The 19053-nt window shown below is 51.2% G+C and overlaps 1 protein-coding gene across 5 annotated transcripts in view; it reads left to right on the top strand.

The window, feature by feature from the left end:
- The window catches only part of HDLBP (high density lipoprotein binding protein), an 81153-nt gene that overhangs the window by 55625 nt on the left and 6475 nt on the right, over nt 1-19053 (top strand). For 4 of the 5 annotated variants that reach the window (XM_075003837.1, XM_075003839.1, XM_075003838.1 and 1 more), the window contains exons 10-27: nt 2016-2120; nt 2583-2661; nt 2871-3010; nt 3369-3473; nt 3899-4012; nt 4419-4505; nt 4673-4804; nt 5810-6028; nt 7420-7641; nt 7953-8171; nt 9179-9317; nt 10856-11010; nt 12136-12240; nt 13761-13895; nt 15011-15154; nt 15815-16000; nt 18006-18122; nt 18650-18778. In XM_075003837.1, coding sequence (XP_074859938.1) covers nt 2016-2120; nt 2583-2661; nt 2871-3010; nt 3369-3473; nt 3899-4012; nt 4419-4505; nt 4673-4804; nt 5810-6028; nt 7420-7641; nt 7953-8171; nt 9179-9317; nt 10856-11010; nt 12136-12240; nt 13761-13895; nt 15011-15154; nt 15815-16000; nt 18006-18122; nt 18650-18778 — 2532 coding nt within the window. The remainder of the gene's footprint in view (nt 1-2015; nt 2121-2582; nt 2662-2870; nt 3011-3368; nt 3474-3898; nt 4013-4418; nt 4506-4672; nt 4805-5809; nt 6029-7419; nt 7642-7952; nt 8172-9178; nt 9318-10855; nt 11011-12135; nt 12241-13760; nt 13896-15010; nt 15155-15814; nt 16001-18005; nt 18123-18649; nt 18779-19053) is intronic. The other variant, XM_075003841.1, reaches the window with a different exon arrangement.

Raw genomic sequence — 19053 nt, 5'->3', positions numbered from 1 at the left:
CAGTAACAGGAAACTTGGAAGTGGCAGAGATGCTTAATGACTTTGTTTTGGTCTTCACTGAGAAGTCTGAAGAAGGAATGCCTAACATAGTGAATGCTAGTGGGGAAAGGAGTAGGTTTAGAAGATAAAATAAAAAAAAAGTTAAAAATCACTTAGAAAAGTTAAATGTCTGCAAGTCACCAGGGCCTGATGAAATGCATCCTAGAATACTCAAGGAGCTGATGGAGGAGGTATCCAAGACATTAGCTATCATCTTTGGAAAATCATGGGAGATAGGAGAGATTCCAGAAGACTGGAAAAGGGGCAAATACAGTGCCCATCTATAAAAAGGGGAATAAGAACAACACAGGAAACTACAGGCCAGTCAGCTTAACTTCTGTGCCAGGAAAGATAACAGAGCAGGTAATTAAAGAAATCATCTGCAAGCACTTGGAAGGTGGTAAGGTGATGGGGAATAGCCAGCATGGATTTGTACAGAGCAAATCATGTCAAACCGATCTGATAGCTTTCTTTGATACACTAACAAGCCTTGTGTGTAAGGGAGCAGGGGTGGATGTGATATACCTAGATTTTAGTAAGGTATTTGGTATGGTCTTGCATGATGCTCTTATCGGTTAACTAGCGAAATACAACTTAGATGGGGCTAAGATCAGGTGCGTGCAAAACTGGCTGGATAACTGTATTCAGAGAGTAGTTATTAATGGTTCTCAATCCTGCTGGAAAAGTATAACAAGTGGGGTTCCGCAGGGGTCTGTGTTAGGACCGGTTCTGTTGAATACCTTCATGAGCGATTTAGATATTGGCATAGAAAGTATGCTTATTAAGTTTGCAGATGATACCCAGCCAGGAGGGGTTGCAACTGCTTTGGAGGATAGGATCATAATTCAAAGTGATCTGGACAAATTGAAGAAATGGTCTGAGCTAAACAGGCCGAAGTTTAATAAAGACAAATGCAAAGTGCTCCACTTAGGAAGGAACAATCAGTTTGACACATACAGAATGGGAAGCAACTGTCTAGGAAGGAGTATGGCAGAACGGAATCTAGGGGTTATAGTGGACCACAAGCTAAATGTCAATCGTGTGATGCTGTTGCAAAAAAAGCAAACCTGATTCTGGGATGCCTTAAGGGGTGTGTTGTGAACAAGACACAAGAAGTCATTCTTCTGCTCTGCTCTGTGCTGGTTAGGCCTCAGTTGGAGTATTGTGTCCAGTTCTGGGCACCACAGTTCAAGAAAGATGTGGAGAAATTGGAAAGGGTCCGGAGAGGAGCAACAAGAATGATCAAAGGTCTAGAGAACATGACTTAGGCTGAAAGAATTGGGCTTGTTTAGTTTGGAAAAGAAGATTAAGGGGCGACATGATAGCAGCTTCCAGGTATCTAAAAGGTGTCATAAGGAGGAGGGAGAAAACTTGTTGTTCTTGACCTCTGAGGATAGAACGTGAAGCAATGGGCTTAAACTGCAGCAAGGGAGGTTTAGGTTGGACATTAGGAAAAAGTTCCTGACTGTCAGGGTGGTCAAACACTGGAATAAATTGCTTAGGGAGGTTGTGGAATCTCCATCTCTGGAGATACTGAAGAACAGGTTAGATAAATGTCTATCAGGATTGTCTAGACAGTACTTGGCCCTGCCATTGGGGTAGGGGGCTGGACTTGATGACCTCGCAGTCCCTTCCAGTCCTAGTGTTCTATGATTCTATGTGTTACTGTCTTCCGAGAGCTTCAAAAGGTGAATAAGTTAATTTTCCTCCATCGATGAAACGGAGATAATAGGTAGAGAGAGGTGCCCAAAGTCAGTAGAATGCAGGGTGCCTGCTTTTGACATTCAACCATGTCTTTTGATATGGGTGACCTTCTTTCATATAAATAAAGTATAATATGCAAGTGTTTTGCTGCCTGAGGTGGGAGGGAAGTGACCCAGCCCTTGGCAGCAGGGATAGATGGCTTTGTCATGACCAGTAGCATTGATCTGGGCTGTGTCTTGAAGCTTTTACAGTGTTCGTTGTCTCGTTTAAAGGTTCACATCGAGTTCACTGAAGGGGAGGATAAAATCACGCTTGAGGGACCCACGGAGGACGTGAATGTGGCTCAGGAACAGATTGAGGTCATGGTGAAGGATCTGGTGAGTTGGCCGCTTGTAGCTTCAGTGAGGTGAGACTGCAAGCTATTGTATAAGTTAGAAGAATGCCTAGGTGGACAGTGATGTGACAGAAAGCAGGCAGACTAGAGAGTGAGTTAAAGCATTCATCATGAAGCATCTTCTCTCTGCCCCTTAGTAACTTACCTTAAGATTAACAAAGAGATGGAATGTTGTTCGTACAAGACGATAACTCTTTCTTTCAAGTGGTGTTCGCGCCACAAGAGGTTTTCACTCTAGGGCTGGAGAGATTGCATGTGGACTTACTGCCCAGCATTTGAAACGCTGCTAGTCTGAACCAGAGTGAATTAATGGGCCTGCTCAACTCGAAAGCAGTCATAATGTGTATGGCCAGTTGTCAAAGACCTGACACTGACATTGAATCGTTATGGACATCTTATGCAAGAACTAATGCTCTGCCATCTAACCCTGCACTGCTCTTTACAGATCAACCGGATGGATTATGCAGAGATCAACGTTGACCACAAGTTCCACCGACACCTCATTGGAAAGAATGGAGCCAATAGTGAGTGAGGCGCCTTTCTGTGGGCGATGTAGTAGGCTCTTACAGCTGCATTATAGCCATCTCTTTAGACAGTGGCCAGAATTCCACCAGCTATGTTAATGCCACGTTTGTCTTTATGCTGATGAGCAGCTTCTCAAAAGGGGTGTTTAGTTCTGCACTGTAGGTGTGATGGAACGGACTAGTGTTACAGCAGAATCCTTCTCTTGCAGTTAATCGGATCAAAGACCAGTACAAAGTATCTGTGCGTATCCCCCCGGACAACGAGAAGAGCAACCTGATCAGAATTGAAGGAGACCCTCAAGGCGTCCAACAAGCCAAGAAAGAGCTGCTGGAACTTGCTTCACGAATGGTAAGCTGGAAGGCACCCCAGAACTGACTTAGCCAGCGGGGTCTGTTAGTCAATATATCTGTACCTCTTCTCATGTCTTCTGGACCTAGAGCAAAGGTGTCTTTTCCTCCCTCCCCCACCCCCAATCAGCATGTGGGTACCATACTGTACTCTTGCTGGGAGCAGAATAAACGTTTGCCGAGGTGTTTGAGTTCACTTTTCAGCGTTAGGGAGCCACAGCTCCAATCTGGCACAGCAGATTGATTATCTGAAAGATCTGTCTTCCTGATTGATTGATTGCCATGCAACAAAATGGAGTAAACAAAGGGCATGGAACTCCTCTTCATGGAAAACCTAAATGTCATCTCTACGTTCACAGGAAAATGAACGCACCAAGGATCTAATTATTGAACAGAGATTCCATCGAACCATCATTGGGCAGAAGGGAGAGCGTATCCGGGAAATCAGAGATAAATTCCCAGAGGTAAGGCTTCTCCTGCCCAACTGGAATTGGGAATCTGTGCGACTCTCTCTGCTTTCGAGATAACCAGACACATTGACTTTAGCCTGGTGAATGAATTGTGGTGATTCTTGTCCTCCCCCTCACTCACACGTGCCTGCCTGTGGGTCATCAGTGGGGTTAGGACATAGGACCTTTGGCACTAGAAGCACAGGCCTCTGCTGCTTCAGCTGAAGGAGCTGCTCCATTTATGGGTAGGGAATAGCACCTGTTGAGATGTAGCAGCCATCAGAGAGGACCCTTCTCAAAGGCTTTTTCCAAACACAAAGTCCCGTTCTGCTGAAGGGTTCCTGTAGCCAAGCACAGAAGAAGGATCCTCTGTCCTGATAGTTGCACCTTTACATGTGTATGTACCATTTGTTTTGCTGTGAAGTGACCACCTCTTGCAGGTTATCATCAACTTCCCAGACCCAGCCCATAAGAGCGACATTGTCCAACTTAGAGGACCCAAGAACGAGGTGGAAAAATGCACCAAGTACATGCAGAAGATGGTGGCAGATCTGGTATGAGAGTTCTGTGTGTTGTCTTCCCCACCTCCCAGCCCTGCTCAGTGTGGGGGCAGAGGGTGACTCTTTGCTGGCATCACACTTGCGCTTTGTCCAAAACTTCATGTAGCAGATGGGTGGGACACCTGCATTGTGTTGATATTGGTAATAAAGGAGTCTAAGAGGAGACATCCCAGGATAATTGAGGGAGGGAGGAGGTCCCAAACCTGTAGCTTTGGTCTGTTTGCAGTTAATTTGCTTTGCTGATGAGGTGGTCAGAAGTCAGGCAGCTTCTAAGCAGAATAGTAAACCAAGAAGCTCTCCTCCACGTGCATTAAGAAATCTTAGCAGGGGGAGGCATGGACAAGCTTGCTGGGGTGACTCCATCTCCTCACTGACGACTTCTCTTCTTTCTCTCTGCAAGGTTGAAAACAGTTTTTCTATTTCTGTTCCTATCTTCAAACAATTCCACAAGAACATCATTGGGAAAGGAGGCGCCAACATCAAAAAGGTGAGGTTGCTACTGACCTTCACATCTTTTGTGAAGTTCTTCTGTTCTCTCTGCCTGCAGCTGCCTTCCAATGATCAGTACCACCTGTGTGGGGCAGTAGAGCTTAACCTTCCAGCGTTCGCTCCTGCGTGCTCCACCTCAAATGCTTGCTTGCTTCTTAACTGCAGATTCGCGAGGAAAGCAACACCAAGATTGATCTCCCGGCGGAGAACAGCAACTCTGAGACAATCATTATCACTGGCAAGAGAGCTAACTGTGAAGCAGCTCGCCACCGAATTCTCTCCATCCAAAAAGAGCTGGTAACAGGGACTCATTAAATTAAGGTGTTTTAAATGGAGAACAGAAGCCTGACAAACCAGACAACTTAAATATGCAAACAATTACACAGGAAGCTGTTAAACTTAGGAGTCCAGTCTTTGACGTGTTGTGTTCATAGCTTCAGTTTTTGCATGCTTTTAAGATCAAAGAGCCCAGTTTCTCAGCAAAAGATACTTATGCTCCTTTCTCACTAAGTTCTTGTCTTAGGCCTAATTGTCTTGGATGCAGACTTGCGTAAAGAAACTGCCAACTTGCTAGGCTGCAAATCCCGAGAGCTGATACTGAAAATCACATAGTGAGAAAGTCTCCTTGTTTGACTGTCCCTAAAGCATTTTTCTTTCATTAAGATTCAGAATTGGAAGAGTGCCAGTAAAACTGATTGATCAAATGTTTAATTGGAGACCAATTTCTCCAGATAATTTGAAGAAAACCAGGTTGGACTGAGTTCTGCCAGTTGTAGCAAGCTTTGTCATGCCACTGAAGTAGGTAAAGAAATCTAATTGCTTAATCCTGAGAACATTTAAGACTGACAAGCTCAGGATATGATTTTCAGCAGTACATTGTACAGCTGCTTGTCTCCATATAGATGATTGACCAAATCCAGTTAGTGCTTCTCACCAGGATCCTCTCAAATCTGCATTTAGTCGCATCTCTTCTGAAAGGGGCATCATTTACACCAACTCTTAGTTGTGCCCAAACAGTAACACTGCCATGGAGATAATATTTTTCGCTAGTGCCCCTTATTGGGCTGGAAGGCTGGCATGTGCTGGCACACCCAGCTGTTTGGCAGATGTCCCAGATCCTCTGCTCAGATTTGCTTTGTGAGCAGTTGTGGGGCTCTCTCCCAGTGCTGAAATCCCAGTAAGCTCTGTGTCTGACTGTCAGCAGGGGGAGCAGACTGCCTGGGTCTGCTTCCCTCTCCCAACAACCTGCTTCCAAGAGCTTGCTGTACAATGCAACCCTGACAACCTGGCCTCTTCTCCTAGGCTGATATCACAGAGGTGGAGGTCTCCATCCCCTCCAAGCTCCACAACTCCCTCATTGGTGCCAAAGGTCGCTTCATTCGCTCAATCATGGAAGAGTGTGGTGGAGTCCACATCCACTTCCCCACAGAGGGCTCTGGAAGCGATACAGTCATCATCAGGGGCCCTGCCCAGGATGTGGAGAAAGCCAAGAAACAGCTGCTGCACTTGGCAGAGGAGAAGGTGAGCCCTGTGAATAGGCACAAGCATCATATCTAACCAGTGTCTTCCCTCTTAACGTTTCGATCCATCCTCCTTGTATGCCTTACCACAGGGAGGTGTGGGGTAAGGTGACAGTGTGGGGCTTAGAAGAGCCCTGCACACGGGCTCATAGCTGCAGCCCAGCCTAGAAAGAGTCCTCTCTCTCCCCTTTTTCTTTCTCCACCATAGCCCGTGGGGCAGCCTGCACCTGAAACCCCAGAGCCTCCCCCGCCCCCGTTGGATCCCCTCATCGTCTGCTTTCCAAACCTTTGCCCCAGCCCTGAGCCACTGACCCCACCACTGCAGTAGTTTTGTTACGTGTACCAGTTTAAAGGCAATCTTTCACGCTGGTACATCTGACAATGCACTCTGCGCACACGTGGGGAAGAATTAAGGGGAGTGCTGTAAGAGGCTTTGTCTCTCGTGTCTCCTGTTAACGCACTCAAAACGTGGTGCAGCCACTGCTAGGATGAGAGAGACTGATCCTGGTGGTTTTCCAGTTAGTGTAAAAACCCACTGACGCTGCCAGCAACGTGATCTAACCCTTGTCTGATCTTCCCTTTGCTCAAATGCCTTTGGTCAGGCTGAAGTATTCGGAGTGTTGTGTCCACACTTCTCTGCCTCACTTCCTGGAAAATGGGACACTAGTGTGTGACTGGAGATGGTTAAACCCAGAGAGGTGCAGCTTTACGTGGCTCCCCCTTCCTGTCTGCCCTTTGTCCATGCCTGCAGGTTCTGAATGAGAGGCATTATTCTTTCACATCCCTTGGTCCCCTTGATTATGATTACAGATGCATTTAAGGTCTCCAGTGACAAGATATTCCTCCAAGATGCATGCCTGGCCACTTTTTATTTATTGATTAAACTTCCCTCAAATGGCTGCCTGGTAACACTGCTGTGTAGTCATGCTGTGGGCCAGACTCACTGCTGTAGTAAGCCGTCACAGTTGGGGACTGGCCTGACACCAGCTTATCCTCCGAAGGGGCTGGCCTGTACAGTGAATGAACTTTTCTCTAGCTCGCTCAGTTCTGCTCTCATCACAGTTTTAATCCTGGTGCATTCAGACAGGGTTGTGTTGCGGCATATCAGAAGTAAAGCAACAGCCTCTCAAATGCAGGTTCTTAGTGCAAATGTTCTGATGCTCAGAGAGCTTGAACTCTTCTGATCTCTCAAAGGAAAAGCAAACTGGTATCTGTAGGGTTGCATTTCTCAGCTGTTACACTAGTCATGCTTAGCAAAAGGGACATATACACAAGCTTATTGTGGAAGTTTCTCCATGTTTTCAGAGGATTTAAAAAATGGCGTTCAGCATGTGCTCTCGAATACTCACTTGGGCTTATTCTTGTGCGGGGTGGGGGCTGACCTCCTATCAGCAAACCAAGAGTTACACAGTGGACCTTCGTGCTAAGCCGGAGTACCACAAGTTCCTGATCGGCAAAGGTGGTGGCAACATCCGCAAGGTGCGGGATAACACAGGGGCCCGCATCATCTTCCCAACCTCCGAAGACAAAGACCAGGAGCTCATCACGATCATGGGGACCGAGGCAGCTGTCAAGGAGGCTCAGAAGGAGCTGGAGGCACTCATCAAGAACCTGGTGAGGGAGACTTCCTACATTCACTTCTCTTTCTACCTACATGTTCCCAGTGAGCACCTCTGCAGCATAGCTGCTAGCCAGTGCTAGCCTGTCGGTCTAGAGGAACTGCTTGGCCCTGGGTAAGGACAACTTGCCTCTCTGGGAGGTCCTGGAAGAAGCTCAAGGATTAAGATATGCATGCTTATCACTAGAGAAGTGGGTACTGTGCAGTAGAGAGGAGCGTTCCATGCTGTGAGTTGTGGAAGGGACTTTTCTAACCCAGAGATATGGTGCAATGAATAAACTCAGTGTGCAATGTCCCCTCTCCGCAGGATAACGTGGTTGATGACTCCATGGTGGTTGACCCCAAACACCACCGACACTTCGTCATCCGGAGAGGGCAGGTTCTCCGTGAGATTGCTGACGAGTATGGTGGTGTGATGGTCAGCTTCCCTCGCTCTGGCACCCAGAGTGATAAGGTTGTCCTCAAGGGAGCAAAGGACTGCGTGGAGGCCGCCAAGAAACGTATCCAGGAGATCATTGAAGACCTGGTGTGTGTCTGAGTGGCAGCTTCTCGAAACAAGTCTGCCGTTTCTTACGTGTGTCACATATCCCTGTTCTGTTCCACCTTTCCTCCCTCCTACTTCTTGTAATGTGAGGGGGGGGTTGTTCCTCTTTATACCCAGCCTCTGATCTAAGGAACCGGTAGGCCCTGTTACCTGCCACTGTATCTGGCACTCGGACCCTGGGTCAAAACCAAGGAGTGTTTAGTGTAACCCCCTGTTTAGAGCCGAGCCTAGCCTAGGAAAAGGTGCCTGGCCACCCCAGCAGCCCAGCTGGGGTAAAGCAGACATCCCCCTTTGGCTTCCCCTTAGTCACCAATTGGGGCAGTGTCTTCTGGGCCAAGACTCTGCTGTGTTTCCTGTACGCTGGTGGGCATTCAGGAACCGGAGTCCTTCACTCTGGCCTCAGCCTCCTGCTTCTCCACTCCCCATTGTAACAGCAGGCTGGTGGCTAGGGGTCGAGGTATCTTTCTGGCGTGCTCTTTTTAGCCCCTTGGTGGAAGATGAGCTGTTCTTTCAGCACTGCCTTGTTAAAGAGCGGCTGTCGCTCACTCCTGACTGGTGCGTACTGCCCTGGGTGATGGCGTGTGTTGGGCATTGGGTGTGAACTCGGGGTTTCTGGTTTGAGTTGGAGCTGGTGCTCCCAAGGCTGCCGACGACTTACTGAGGCTAAGTGCAGTGCTCCTGTCCTCACCCCCAGCAGGTTGTGTTTCCCCTGCAGAGAGCTTTGGAGGGAGGGTGTGCGTGGGAATGGAGCTGTGGGCAGGCTGCTTTGTGGTCAGGCCGCCTTTTGTTTCTTGGACGTTGGCAGTAAGAGGGATTTGATGCACTCCTTGTTGCTCTGATCTGCTCTTTTGCCTCCACTCTGCTCTGTCTCCCTGTGTCACATGGCCAGACTTGCTGTAGTGAGTCTTTGGGCACTGCGCTGAGGGAGGGTGTGCACAGCAGCAGGTGTCGCCTGAGTAATTCACCCCCTTTCCCTGTCAAACATGCAGGAGGCTCAAGTGACAATCGAGTGCACCATCCCCCAGAAGTATCACCGGTCCATCATGGGCCCCAAGGGTTCCCGCATTCAGCAAATCACTCGCGACTACAGTGTGCAGATCAAGTTCCCCGACCGGGAGGAGACCCCAGGTACAAGACTTCGGCAAGTTGGGGGCGGGCAGGTGAAACAGCTCCAGGCCCCCTGACTGTTGTGGGCTGGTCTGAGCAGCCAGATAGCTGGCAGCGTGTACAGCTGCTGCAGAGGCTCTCCCAGCCAGGTTACCAAGCTGTGGCATTTAAGCCCTTCCCTGAAGAGGGGCCGTGTGTGTTAAGCTGTCCAGTCCTTAGCCTGCCCCCAAGGCTAATAGTAAAAAGGAGTTGCCATGGTGGTGTCCCATTCTCAATATGGCTCGGAACTGCTGTGCATTAGCTTCTATCTCCTTCTTCAAGAAGGAAGGCAGACAGCAGTGGCAGGAGAGCGCTATTCTTTGATGCACAACACAGAGCCATGGAAGGTCTAGAAACTTCAAGTCTCTCTTTTTTAAACGTTTTGAACTCTCTTGGAGTGAGAGAACTGTTAAGCAAATCTCCTCTCCTTTCCCCTGCCCACCTCTCCAGCCACGCAGTGAAAAAAGGGCTTGTGCGGTCTTCATACCACATGCAGCAAGGCTGGCTCGTTCCAGGCTGCCTGATGTGTAACTGCATATGTTAAACGAGGGGTGTGAGAACGGGTTGTTTGCAAGAGGGGGAGATCCCCTCCTGTCAGGGAAAGTGGTGAGCAGAGCATGGTGTTAGATCTGCTCTCCAGACATCTTCTTGCCTTTCGCTAACCCAAGACACTCCTCTAGCTACGAATCCGAGTGGGGATCGCCATTCGAGAGAGGAGGGAGCCACATACTTGGCTGGATTGTTTTCTGAAGCTGGCGTATCTTGTCTGTACGCACGCATTCACGTGCACAACCCTTGGTCTCCTCTTAAAGGGACTGATGGGGATATCCACACATGCTGGGGCTAGTAATCTGGAGCTGACTCCAGGGTGTGTCCAAGCACAGTACAGGTGACCAGCCAGAGTACAGGTGACAAGTAGTTGCCCTGGCACCAAGCTGCTGCTACTTCTGGGATTTTATTGAATAAAGTGCTGGTGAACTGTGTCTCTGCTTCCCAGGTGGCTGCTCTGTGCCAACCTTGTAATGCAAGGCCTGTCAATATGCTAGTATAAGTCCTTCCACAGCAAGTGCGTGGTTTGTCACATTCATGCTCGGACGGCAACCCGAACAGAGACAGAATATGCTGCTTTCAATGAGAAATAGAACAGCTGAAGGAAAAGCAAGCGGGGAGGTGGTTCTCAAACAGCAGTGCTGGGCGGTGCATTATACTAGCAGCCGTACTTAGCTGCTGCTGAATGAGCAGAAGGTGCAGTACAAAACATGGGGTCCGTGAGAGGAGCTTGCTTGGCTGGAGTGAGGCTGTGTTCCTGTGTGCAGAGCAGGGCATCCTGGGGAACTCTGCAAGCCTGGGTGGAGCCAAGGCTGAGCTAGCACTGACAGTAGAAGAGATGTTTAACCCTCTCTCTTTCCATGGTGAGTGGCCATTGCCCTCTTGGGCGAGGAGGAGCGTTTGTTCTCTGGGAGAAGTAGCAGGTCTGCACACACTGATTAAATTCTTGCTGTTTGGTTCCATGCTCTCAGCCCCTGCCACAGAGTCGGCTGTGCATGAGAATGGAGAGGAGAGTGTAGAAAGCAAAGAAGCTAAGGAGCCTGACCCCACTTCCCCAAAGAAGTGCGACATTATTGTCATCTCGGGCCGCAGAGAGAAATGCGAGGCCGCTAAAGAGGCACTACAGGTACGTGGTGGTGCTGGGTCTTGTCAGGACATACAAAGACATAATCTGCTCGTGCCTTCCCATAGAGGCTCTGTTTGAGTTCTCTGAACTCTGAGTTGCCAGGGGCTTTGCTCAGGTTGGTGTCCTCCTTGGGGCTAACCTGACGTAGGTGGGCTCAGGGAAAGGGGTTTCCTTTCTTGTGTTCAAATTTCCTAGCCAGCTGAGTTGCAGGACAGCTGTGAATTTGCTTTGGTTTGGGAGCTGTTGAAGACCCCAAGCAGTAGTTGGTGTGTGTTTTTGTGCCTAAGGCTCTTAGGACTTGTCCTTTCAATTCTCCTTTATGATGCCAGAGCAGTTGCTGTCTGTCTTCAGTGTGGTTCCTCAGTAAAGCCCTTTCAGATCTCTTCCAGGCTGACTAGTTCCAGCCTTGGCACGTTCACCTCACAGCTAAGGCAATGTCTCACCAACAAAACTAAGTCAACCCTGTGTGTGTTTGCATATACATCTGTACTTTGCTTCTGGGTCCAGCAGTGTGCAACCTCACCAACACCACTTGTATCAGTTGTAACTTCCGTGTGGGGCCGTTCCTGAAAGCCCGTAACAGTTAACGTGAGCACCATAGAGCTTACACTGACACTGCCTTTACCTGACTGCATTGGCTTTGAGTCTACATTGCTCATGGAGCTGGAATCCAGTCAGCCTAATGGGGCAATTATTTGGCAGGAACAAAACTCAACTCTAGATGCTTAAGAGGTAGGTCCGGCCTATGTTAGCGTTAAGCTGACTCTAGGTAGCTCACGTTGACCTTCGTTTTTCTTTGCTTAATGTAAGGACAGTCTTTCTGGGCTTTCCCTGCCTTCGCTGAATGTTAAGGTGAGGCTATGAAGACAGCACAGTACTACAAGGGAGGTACCATTGTTAATTCTGAAAGTATGTCCTTGTAGCTTTCATTTCTGCACCTGCCCATGCAGACTCCCTGCTTTCTTGCCTCATCGGTGACTTAATCTTTGGTTCAAATGCATTAAACCACAGGATTCAGGGTGTGCCAGATCTCCCCCACTTTCCGGGCGGGTGTGGCTAATCTAAAGTGCAGCAAGGCTTTGTGAGGAGCCTGGCCATAAATGCCGCTCTTCCTCCCCCATGCAGGCTCTGGTTCCGGTCACCACTGAGGTGGAAGTGCCCTTTGACCTTCATCGTTACATCATCGGTCAGAAAGGAAGTGGAATCCGCAAAATGATGGATGAGTTTGAAGTAAGCTGAGTTTTGTCTCCCTCCCTTTTCTGGCTCCCAGCGATCCTGGGGCTGCAAATGCTGCCTCTGGGAGTGCCAGGGAAGTGGGTCGTTAGCCTGCCCCTGGCCTGGCTGCAAGACAGGGCTTTGATTCAGCCACTTGGGCACCCATTAAGAAGATGTACTATTTGATGCTTCCTGTCTCCCCGTGGGAGTGGGAGGGAAGGGGCTACTCCCAAGCTCTGAATGGAACGGTTCCCGACGATCAGTGACCAGTTTTTTCTAAAAAGTCGTTGAGGGAGGAGGTGAATGTCTAACATGATAAAATACCACAGGGTTCTATAAAACGCAGTTTGTGCCAGACCCACCTGATCTCCTCCTTGAAGAACATAACTGACCTACTAGACAAGGGACATGCAGTCGCCCTGCATTTCACTGTGGTAGTTGATAGAGTTCAGTTGGAGACCCCGTTGCTGAATAGGAGACTTACGAGGTGGATTTTAACGGGTGAAAGGGGTGACTGCAATGGGTCATGCTGCAGGATGAACTGTGAGGCTGGAGGGAGGTTACTAGCGGCGTTCCTCAGGGATTGAGGCCATGTTTAAGGCTTTTTATTACTGACCTTGGTGCGCAAAGTGGGAGTGCACTAATAAAATTTGCAAGTGATGCAAAGGCAGGTGGGATTCCCAGTGTGAGGAGGGCTGAATAACACAAGACGATCTGGGGTCCTTGCAAACCAGATAATGTAAATGGGATGAAATGTAATAGTGCTGAGTGCAAGGTCATGCATGTAGGGATTAACAAGAAGACTCTGGTCATCGTCTGGGGACGTATCAGTTGTAAGTGACGACAAAGGAGGAAGACCTGGGTGCGTTGCTTGATCGAGTGAGGACTGTGAGCCTTCGAGGTAGTGTTTCCCACAGAAACAGGGAAATGTTACTTTCACTGTTATACAAGGTGCTGGTGAGACCTTGCTTGGAACGCGGTGTGCGATTCTGGCTTGCCATATATCTAAGAGAGATGAATTCAAACCGGAAAAGGTGTAGAGAAGGGCGAGGAGGGTGATTAGAGGAATGGAAAATGGTCCCTGGCTTGTTTAGAGTAACCAAACGAAGACTGACAGGGATCTGACTGCTCTCCATGATACATCAGAGGGGTAAAGATCAGGGAGGAAGAGCAGTTACTGAAATGCCCAGTGTGGATGCAAGAACAATGGCTCTATGCTAGCCATTGACAAGTGTGGGCTCAAGTAGGGGAAGGTTTCCAAGGGAAGAGTGACATTCTGGAATAGCCTTCCAAGAAGAGCAGTAGGGGCAAAAACTTAACCTGGCTTCAAGCCTGAGCTTGATGAGTTTCAGCATATCATGGACTGTGAGTACCAAAGTCCCCAGTGACCAGAGATGGGGCACTAGATGGGGAGGGCTTGGTGGCAGTGGTGACATTACAATCCTAGCCACTTGCCCTGGCAAGAAGCAGCAGCATGTGGCCTGCCTGTAGGGTGGACCGTTCACCGCAGATGACCATCGGTGTTTGTCATTTAGGTGAACATTCAAGTCCCTGCCCCTGAGCTCCGGTCTGATGTCATCAGTATCACGGGGCTGGCTGCAAACTTGGACCGTGCAAAGGCTGGGCTGCTGGAGAGGGTGAAGGAACTGCAGGCTGAACAAGAAGATCGGGTAAGCACAGTACCACAGCTGAACCACCCAAGCACTGACCCTAGCTCTGTGTGCAGGAGTCGGTATGTCAGAGGCAGAATACCGCTGGGTAAGTGGCCTGATGTTGGCGCTCCTAGGGTAGGCAGAGCAGGATCAGTGTTCAGACTCCCCTCCATTGCCTCTGAACCTGGGCAGTAGGATGAATCTGCACCTAGCTGGTGTGGAATTGGATCCTGCAGCTCTGTACGAAGCCGCTCCCTTGGCCGAAGAGACAGAATCTAGAATTACACAGGGTTGTTTGCGTCTGCCTCCAGTGACGGGAGATGGTTGAGTTACAAGCTGCATTACCTGAGCCCTGGCACTGTAACCACAGCTGTTACAGCCCCAGTAGCTACTAGCCTGAAGGTAGAAGGTCACTCCACTCGGCGTGCTGCTCAGTATAACTGTGAAAAGATTGGGGTGAAAGTCACCCAGCTGTGGGGTGTGAGCTGATGAAAGAGTGATCAGGCTGCCCAGCCTTTTAGCTGAACTTAATTATGCAAAGCATGTGGAATGTAGCCACATGGCAGCTTGTCCCAATGCTCCTCCGTCTGACTTCCAAGTGGAATCTGCTGCATATCTAGGCAGTGGGCAGAATCTTGTCCGGTTGCCATTATCTGGGATGTTTTGCTATTGAAATCCTGGTGCCACTGAAGTCTGTAGTTAGTTTTAATGTTGCTCCACAAGACACGCCCCTGGATCCCATTACCTACCATCTTCATGTGAAGTGTGGGAGCGGGTTGTTTCCTTTCTGGCCTGGTGGGTTCCCTCTCTACAGCCCCTGGACTGAACGGTGAGGAGCTATTGTGAGCAGTGACGGGGAGCTCTGGGTAAATGAGCGGAGGTTCAACAGAAGCACAGGCTGGCGGCTGACGTGCAGAGCCAGTCTGGGCTCTGCAGCCGTGCACGTGTGTTTAGGTAGTGCCACTGTGGCACAGCCTGGGCCACGTTACAGGAGCGCAGAAAATTCCACCTGACTCTACCTTGGGATGCAATGTCCCCTACAGACTGGACACTTGAGAGAGAACTTGACAGACAGAAATGGGTTTAATTTGTATCCTCTGCTGGAGCACTGAGGGCCTCTTCTCTCATTACAGGCCTTGCGAAGCTTCAAGCTGACTGTCACTGTGGACCCCAAATACCACCCTAAAATCATCGGCAGAAAGGGGGCTGTGATCACCCAGATCCGCATGGAGCATGAGGTTAACATCCAGTTCCCAGATAAGGATGATGACAACCAGGTGAGGACCAGACAGGGATGAAGCCTTCAGGGGCATAAGAGGCTTGGGGCTCTGTGATGGGGTTCTGGGGTCCCCCAAGTTCTGCACCCCGTCCGCAGGCAGGAGTGACTCTCACTCAGCAGGAGAACAGCGGGTTTATTAGCTGACAGGACACAGCATCGTATAGAGGAGTCAGTACAGCAGGCAGAGACAGCCAGTCCAATTCATGTTGGGGAGAGGAGGCCCCGAGGGGCCCCCAGAGCCTTGCCCCCTCCTTGGTCTCTCTCTCCCTCAGCCCAGACTAACTGCTTCCCAACTCCCAGTTCCAATTCAAACCCCTCAGGCTCCACCTCCTCCTTTGTCTGCAGTACAAAGGTGTTACCTGGTCATCAAGGTTACCCTCAGCAGGAGCGCCCCCCCCCCCCCCCCACACACACACACACAGAGGTATCCCCCACTCCATCACAGGCTCTGAGTAGAGCATGATGTGACCTTTCCTGTAGCTGCTTCCCACAAAGTAAAAATGCCTCGAGTGTCCCAGGCAGGCCAGTCTGCAGCTATGTGCACTTTGCAGGAGACACTGGGCTGGAGAGTTGCTTCCCATCAGGCCTCTCCCGAAGAGGTCCAGGATGGATTTGCTCCAACAGCTCCATTCTAACTTCCTCCTACCCACTTTCCTAGTCCCAGGATCAGATCACCATCACTGGCTATGAGAAGAACACCGAGGCAGCCCGAGACGCCATCATGAAGATTGTGGGCGAGCTGGAGCAGATGGTCTCTGAGGATGTGACCCTGGACCATCGTGTTCATGCCCGTATCATCGGCGCACGGGGCAAAGCCATCCGCAAAATCATGGATGAGTTCAAGGTGAGCAGGGGGAGATGCTGGCTCCATGGCAGGGCTGCGGTAGGCTAGCTGGGTTACCCTGGACCACTCCCACCTGGACTGCTGGGCTCCTAACGCCTGCGCCTTCTGCTCTCGGCACAAGTGCTGCCTCTGGGCCACCAGGAGTGGTGGGATGAGAGGTGCTGCTGGGTTACAGGGCATCTCCCTGGAGGCTTGACCGCATGCGGGAGTCAGGTGGCAGGAGGCAAGCCCCTGGCCTGTCTAGCGCCTGGGGCGTTGCTCCAGTCTGTCAGGGCTTCTGTGCGCCAGCCTTGTCACTGCCCACAAGGCTGAGGAACACATGGCTCCTGTGTATGCCCAGCCACCGGAGGTGGTTTGATATCACTCAGACTGGGTTGAAACAGCTGCTCCCCCAACAAAACAGGATCTCTGGGAAATGGGGGACTCCAGTTGTCTGAGCTGCTCTCAAGGTGGGGCATGCGACACCAGCAGTCGGCACCCAGGTGAGAGAGAGCCCTTTGCCTGTGTCTGCACTGCAGGTCGACACCTGTGACTGGCCCGTCGTCTGGCTGGGGCTACAGCGTACCCTGTAGTTAAAACAGCACGCTGAGGCTAGAGGCCCGTGGCTCCAGCCTGAGTCCAAACATCTCTGCTGCAGTTCCACAGCCAGGTGGCCTGTTGCAGGGCGGATGGATCTTGAGCGGCTGTGGCCTGGGTGGATTTAATTCAGACCTGCTTCTGGAGCAGCCCAGAAGAAAGCCACAGCCGTTCTGCCGCTGCCTCTGGCAGCTGCCCATCCCCCTCGCAGTGCTCTGATCATGCCGCCCTCCCAGACCCGAGCTGAGTGGTGTCTCCAAGGGAGCAGGAAGGGCTTTAACTGCTGTTCTGCCAATGATTTGATCATGGAGCCGGGGGGGCGTGAGGTGTCAACAGGACCCCACTGGCACCTGAAGTGAGGCCTGCCCATTCTCCCCAGGGCTGACTGTGCACTGTCCCCTCCTACTCCTCTTCCCACCCCGGCCCCCACTTGCCCTTGTGGCTCTTACAAGTGATTGGGCTGTGGCACCTGCCTCCACTCCCCTCGACCCATCAGGAGCCAGTGTTTTCCTGTAAGCACCTCCCAGGGCTGCAGCTCACTGAGACCCGTGGGCAGTTGGGCAGCATGAGATGAACCTATTCAGACTCCCATAGGCCGTATTGAATTGACCGTTGGATTCAGTGTTTGTGGTGCTCTCGCATCAGGAGTGGGCCGCACAAGGGCAGGGAAACTATGCTGGGCTATGAATGCCCATCACATGGGGGTGCAGAAGAGGGTGAGAGCTCTGAGCTGGGCCATGGGTGAGTGGTTTGGAGGGGGATCAAACCTGAGGTGCAAGCTTTGGTCTCTGCTTGTTCCCCTTCTAGCCAGCTCCTAGCCATGGGGGGTGGGGGGGATCATGCATATCTGTGCACTCCTCCCACTGCCCCCTGGTCCCTGCCTCTGTGGCTCACAGCCAATGGGAGCTGCAGGGGTGGTGCTAGGGGCCAGAGCAGCTCATAGAGCCCTCTGCTTCCTGCCCCTCAGTGGTTAAAACTGGAACTGTTGTCGTGGTGGGCTCTGATGTAATGGCAGTGGGAATGGTCGCTGGCTGTCCAGCTGCTGCCCTTCTCGGGCACATTGCAGAAGTGGGGACTCTGTCCAGGGCAGGTGGTGGTGGAAGAGCAGCTCAGCCCTGCAGGACTCTGGTCTGTGCAGCAGTACAAAGCTGGGCTGGGGCTGAGCCATTGGTAGCAGGGGCTGGAGAGGTGTCCAATGCCCCCGCATCTAAGCTGACCAGACTCTGCTCAGCTGGAATGAGGCTTCCTGCTCCTTAAGGAAGTGCTGTGTACCGGAACCAATGGCAGCACTAGGGTCAGGCATGGCCCACTGCAAACGGACCCACTGAGTGAGAGTGCCTGGGTGTCGGCATTGCAGCCTGCCCACGGGCCTCCAGAAGGACGAGCCAGCTGAGACCTCTGAGACCCTCTGCTGGGCCTTGCATTGCAGGTGGATATCCGCTTCCCACAGAGCGGTGCCTCTGACCCCAACTGTGTGACTGTGACTGGGCTCCCCGACAACGTGGAGGAAGCAATTGATCATATCCTGAACCTGGAGGAGGAATACGTGAGTAGGGGGGTCACGGCCAGGCAGTGAAGGCCAGCAGAGTGGCTCTGGTGCAGGTGAACTTCCTCGGTACAGGAGAGTGGGCCAAAAAAGCACAAACAGCAGGGAGGTGCGTGGCGTTCTCCTGCCAGCACCTGTGAAAACTTACAGGGCCTATCTGATACCAGCCTATTGCTGCAGAAGTCCTTGACCATCCAGATCTCTGCAGTTCCTCCCATAGGCTGGGACAGAAATACAGCCTGTCTCTCCTCTCCCATCTCCATGCTAACATTAATTTCAGCTGCTCTTTGCAGCTGTCCCTAGAAGCTCGTGCTCTGTGTGGAGGCTGTGTCAAGGCAGCCCACATGGCCAGTGCCACGGGGGCGGGGGGGTAGGGGTAGATGACTAGAGGAGGGGTGCACTGCTGTTCTAGCAGTGATCCCAGTTCGATGGTGTGGGGGGTATGGAGGCTCCACTGCCCGAGCAAGGAACACAAGGAACCTTGTGGTACAAAGAGAAACCCTTGCCCTGCCCTGCCCTGTCTGCAGCTGGCTGACGTGGTGGACAATGAGGCGATGCAGGTGTACATGAAACCCTCTGCACATGAGGAGTCGAAGGCCCCATCCAAGGGATTTGTGGTGAGAGATGCCCCCTGGGCAGCTGGCAACAATGAGAAGGTGAGTGCTGCTTCTGCTATTGCCGCTTCCCAGGCCAGGCTTGGGGGGGTGAGGCAGAGGGACACCTCGCTGTGTCTTGGGGACCTTCCGAGGGAGCGGTGCTTGTTCTTGCTCTCCTCGATGCCATGCCGGGCATGCGCACTCTCAGTGGAGGTTTCCTCCTTAGTGGGATCTTGGGCTGGCTCTGGTGCCCTCTAGAGTGGCACACTCATGCACCAGCAGATGAAGTGACACTGGTGTCATGTGCTCTCACTTCGTCCTTCCCCCCTCTGACT

Source organism: Carettochelys insculpta, chromosome 10, assembly GCF_033958435.1.
Source record: "Carettochelys insculpta isolate YL-2023 chromosome 10, ASM3395843v1, whole genome shotgun sequence".
NCBI lineage: Eukaryota > Metazoa > Chordata > Testudines > Carettochelyidae > Carettochelys > Carettochelys insculpta.
This window is presented reverse-complemented; position numbering and strand designations above follow the sequence as displayed.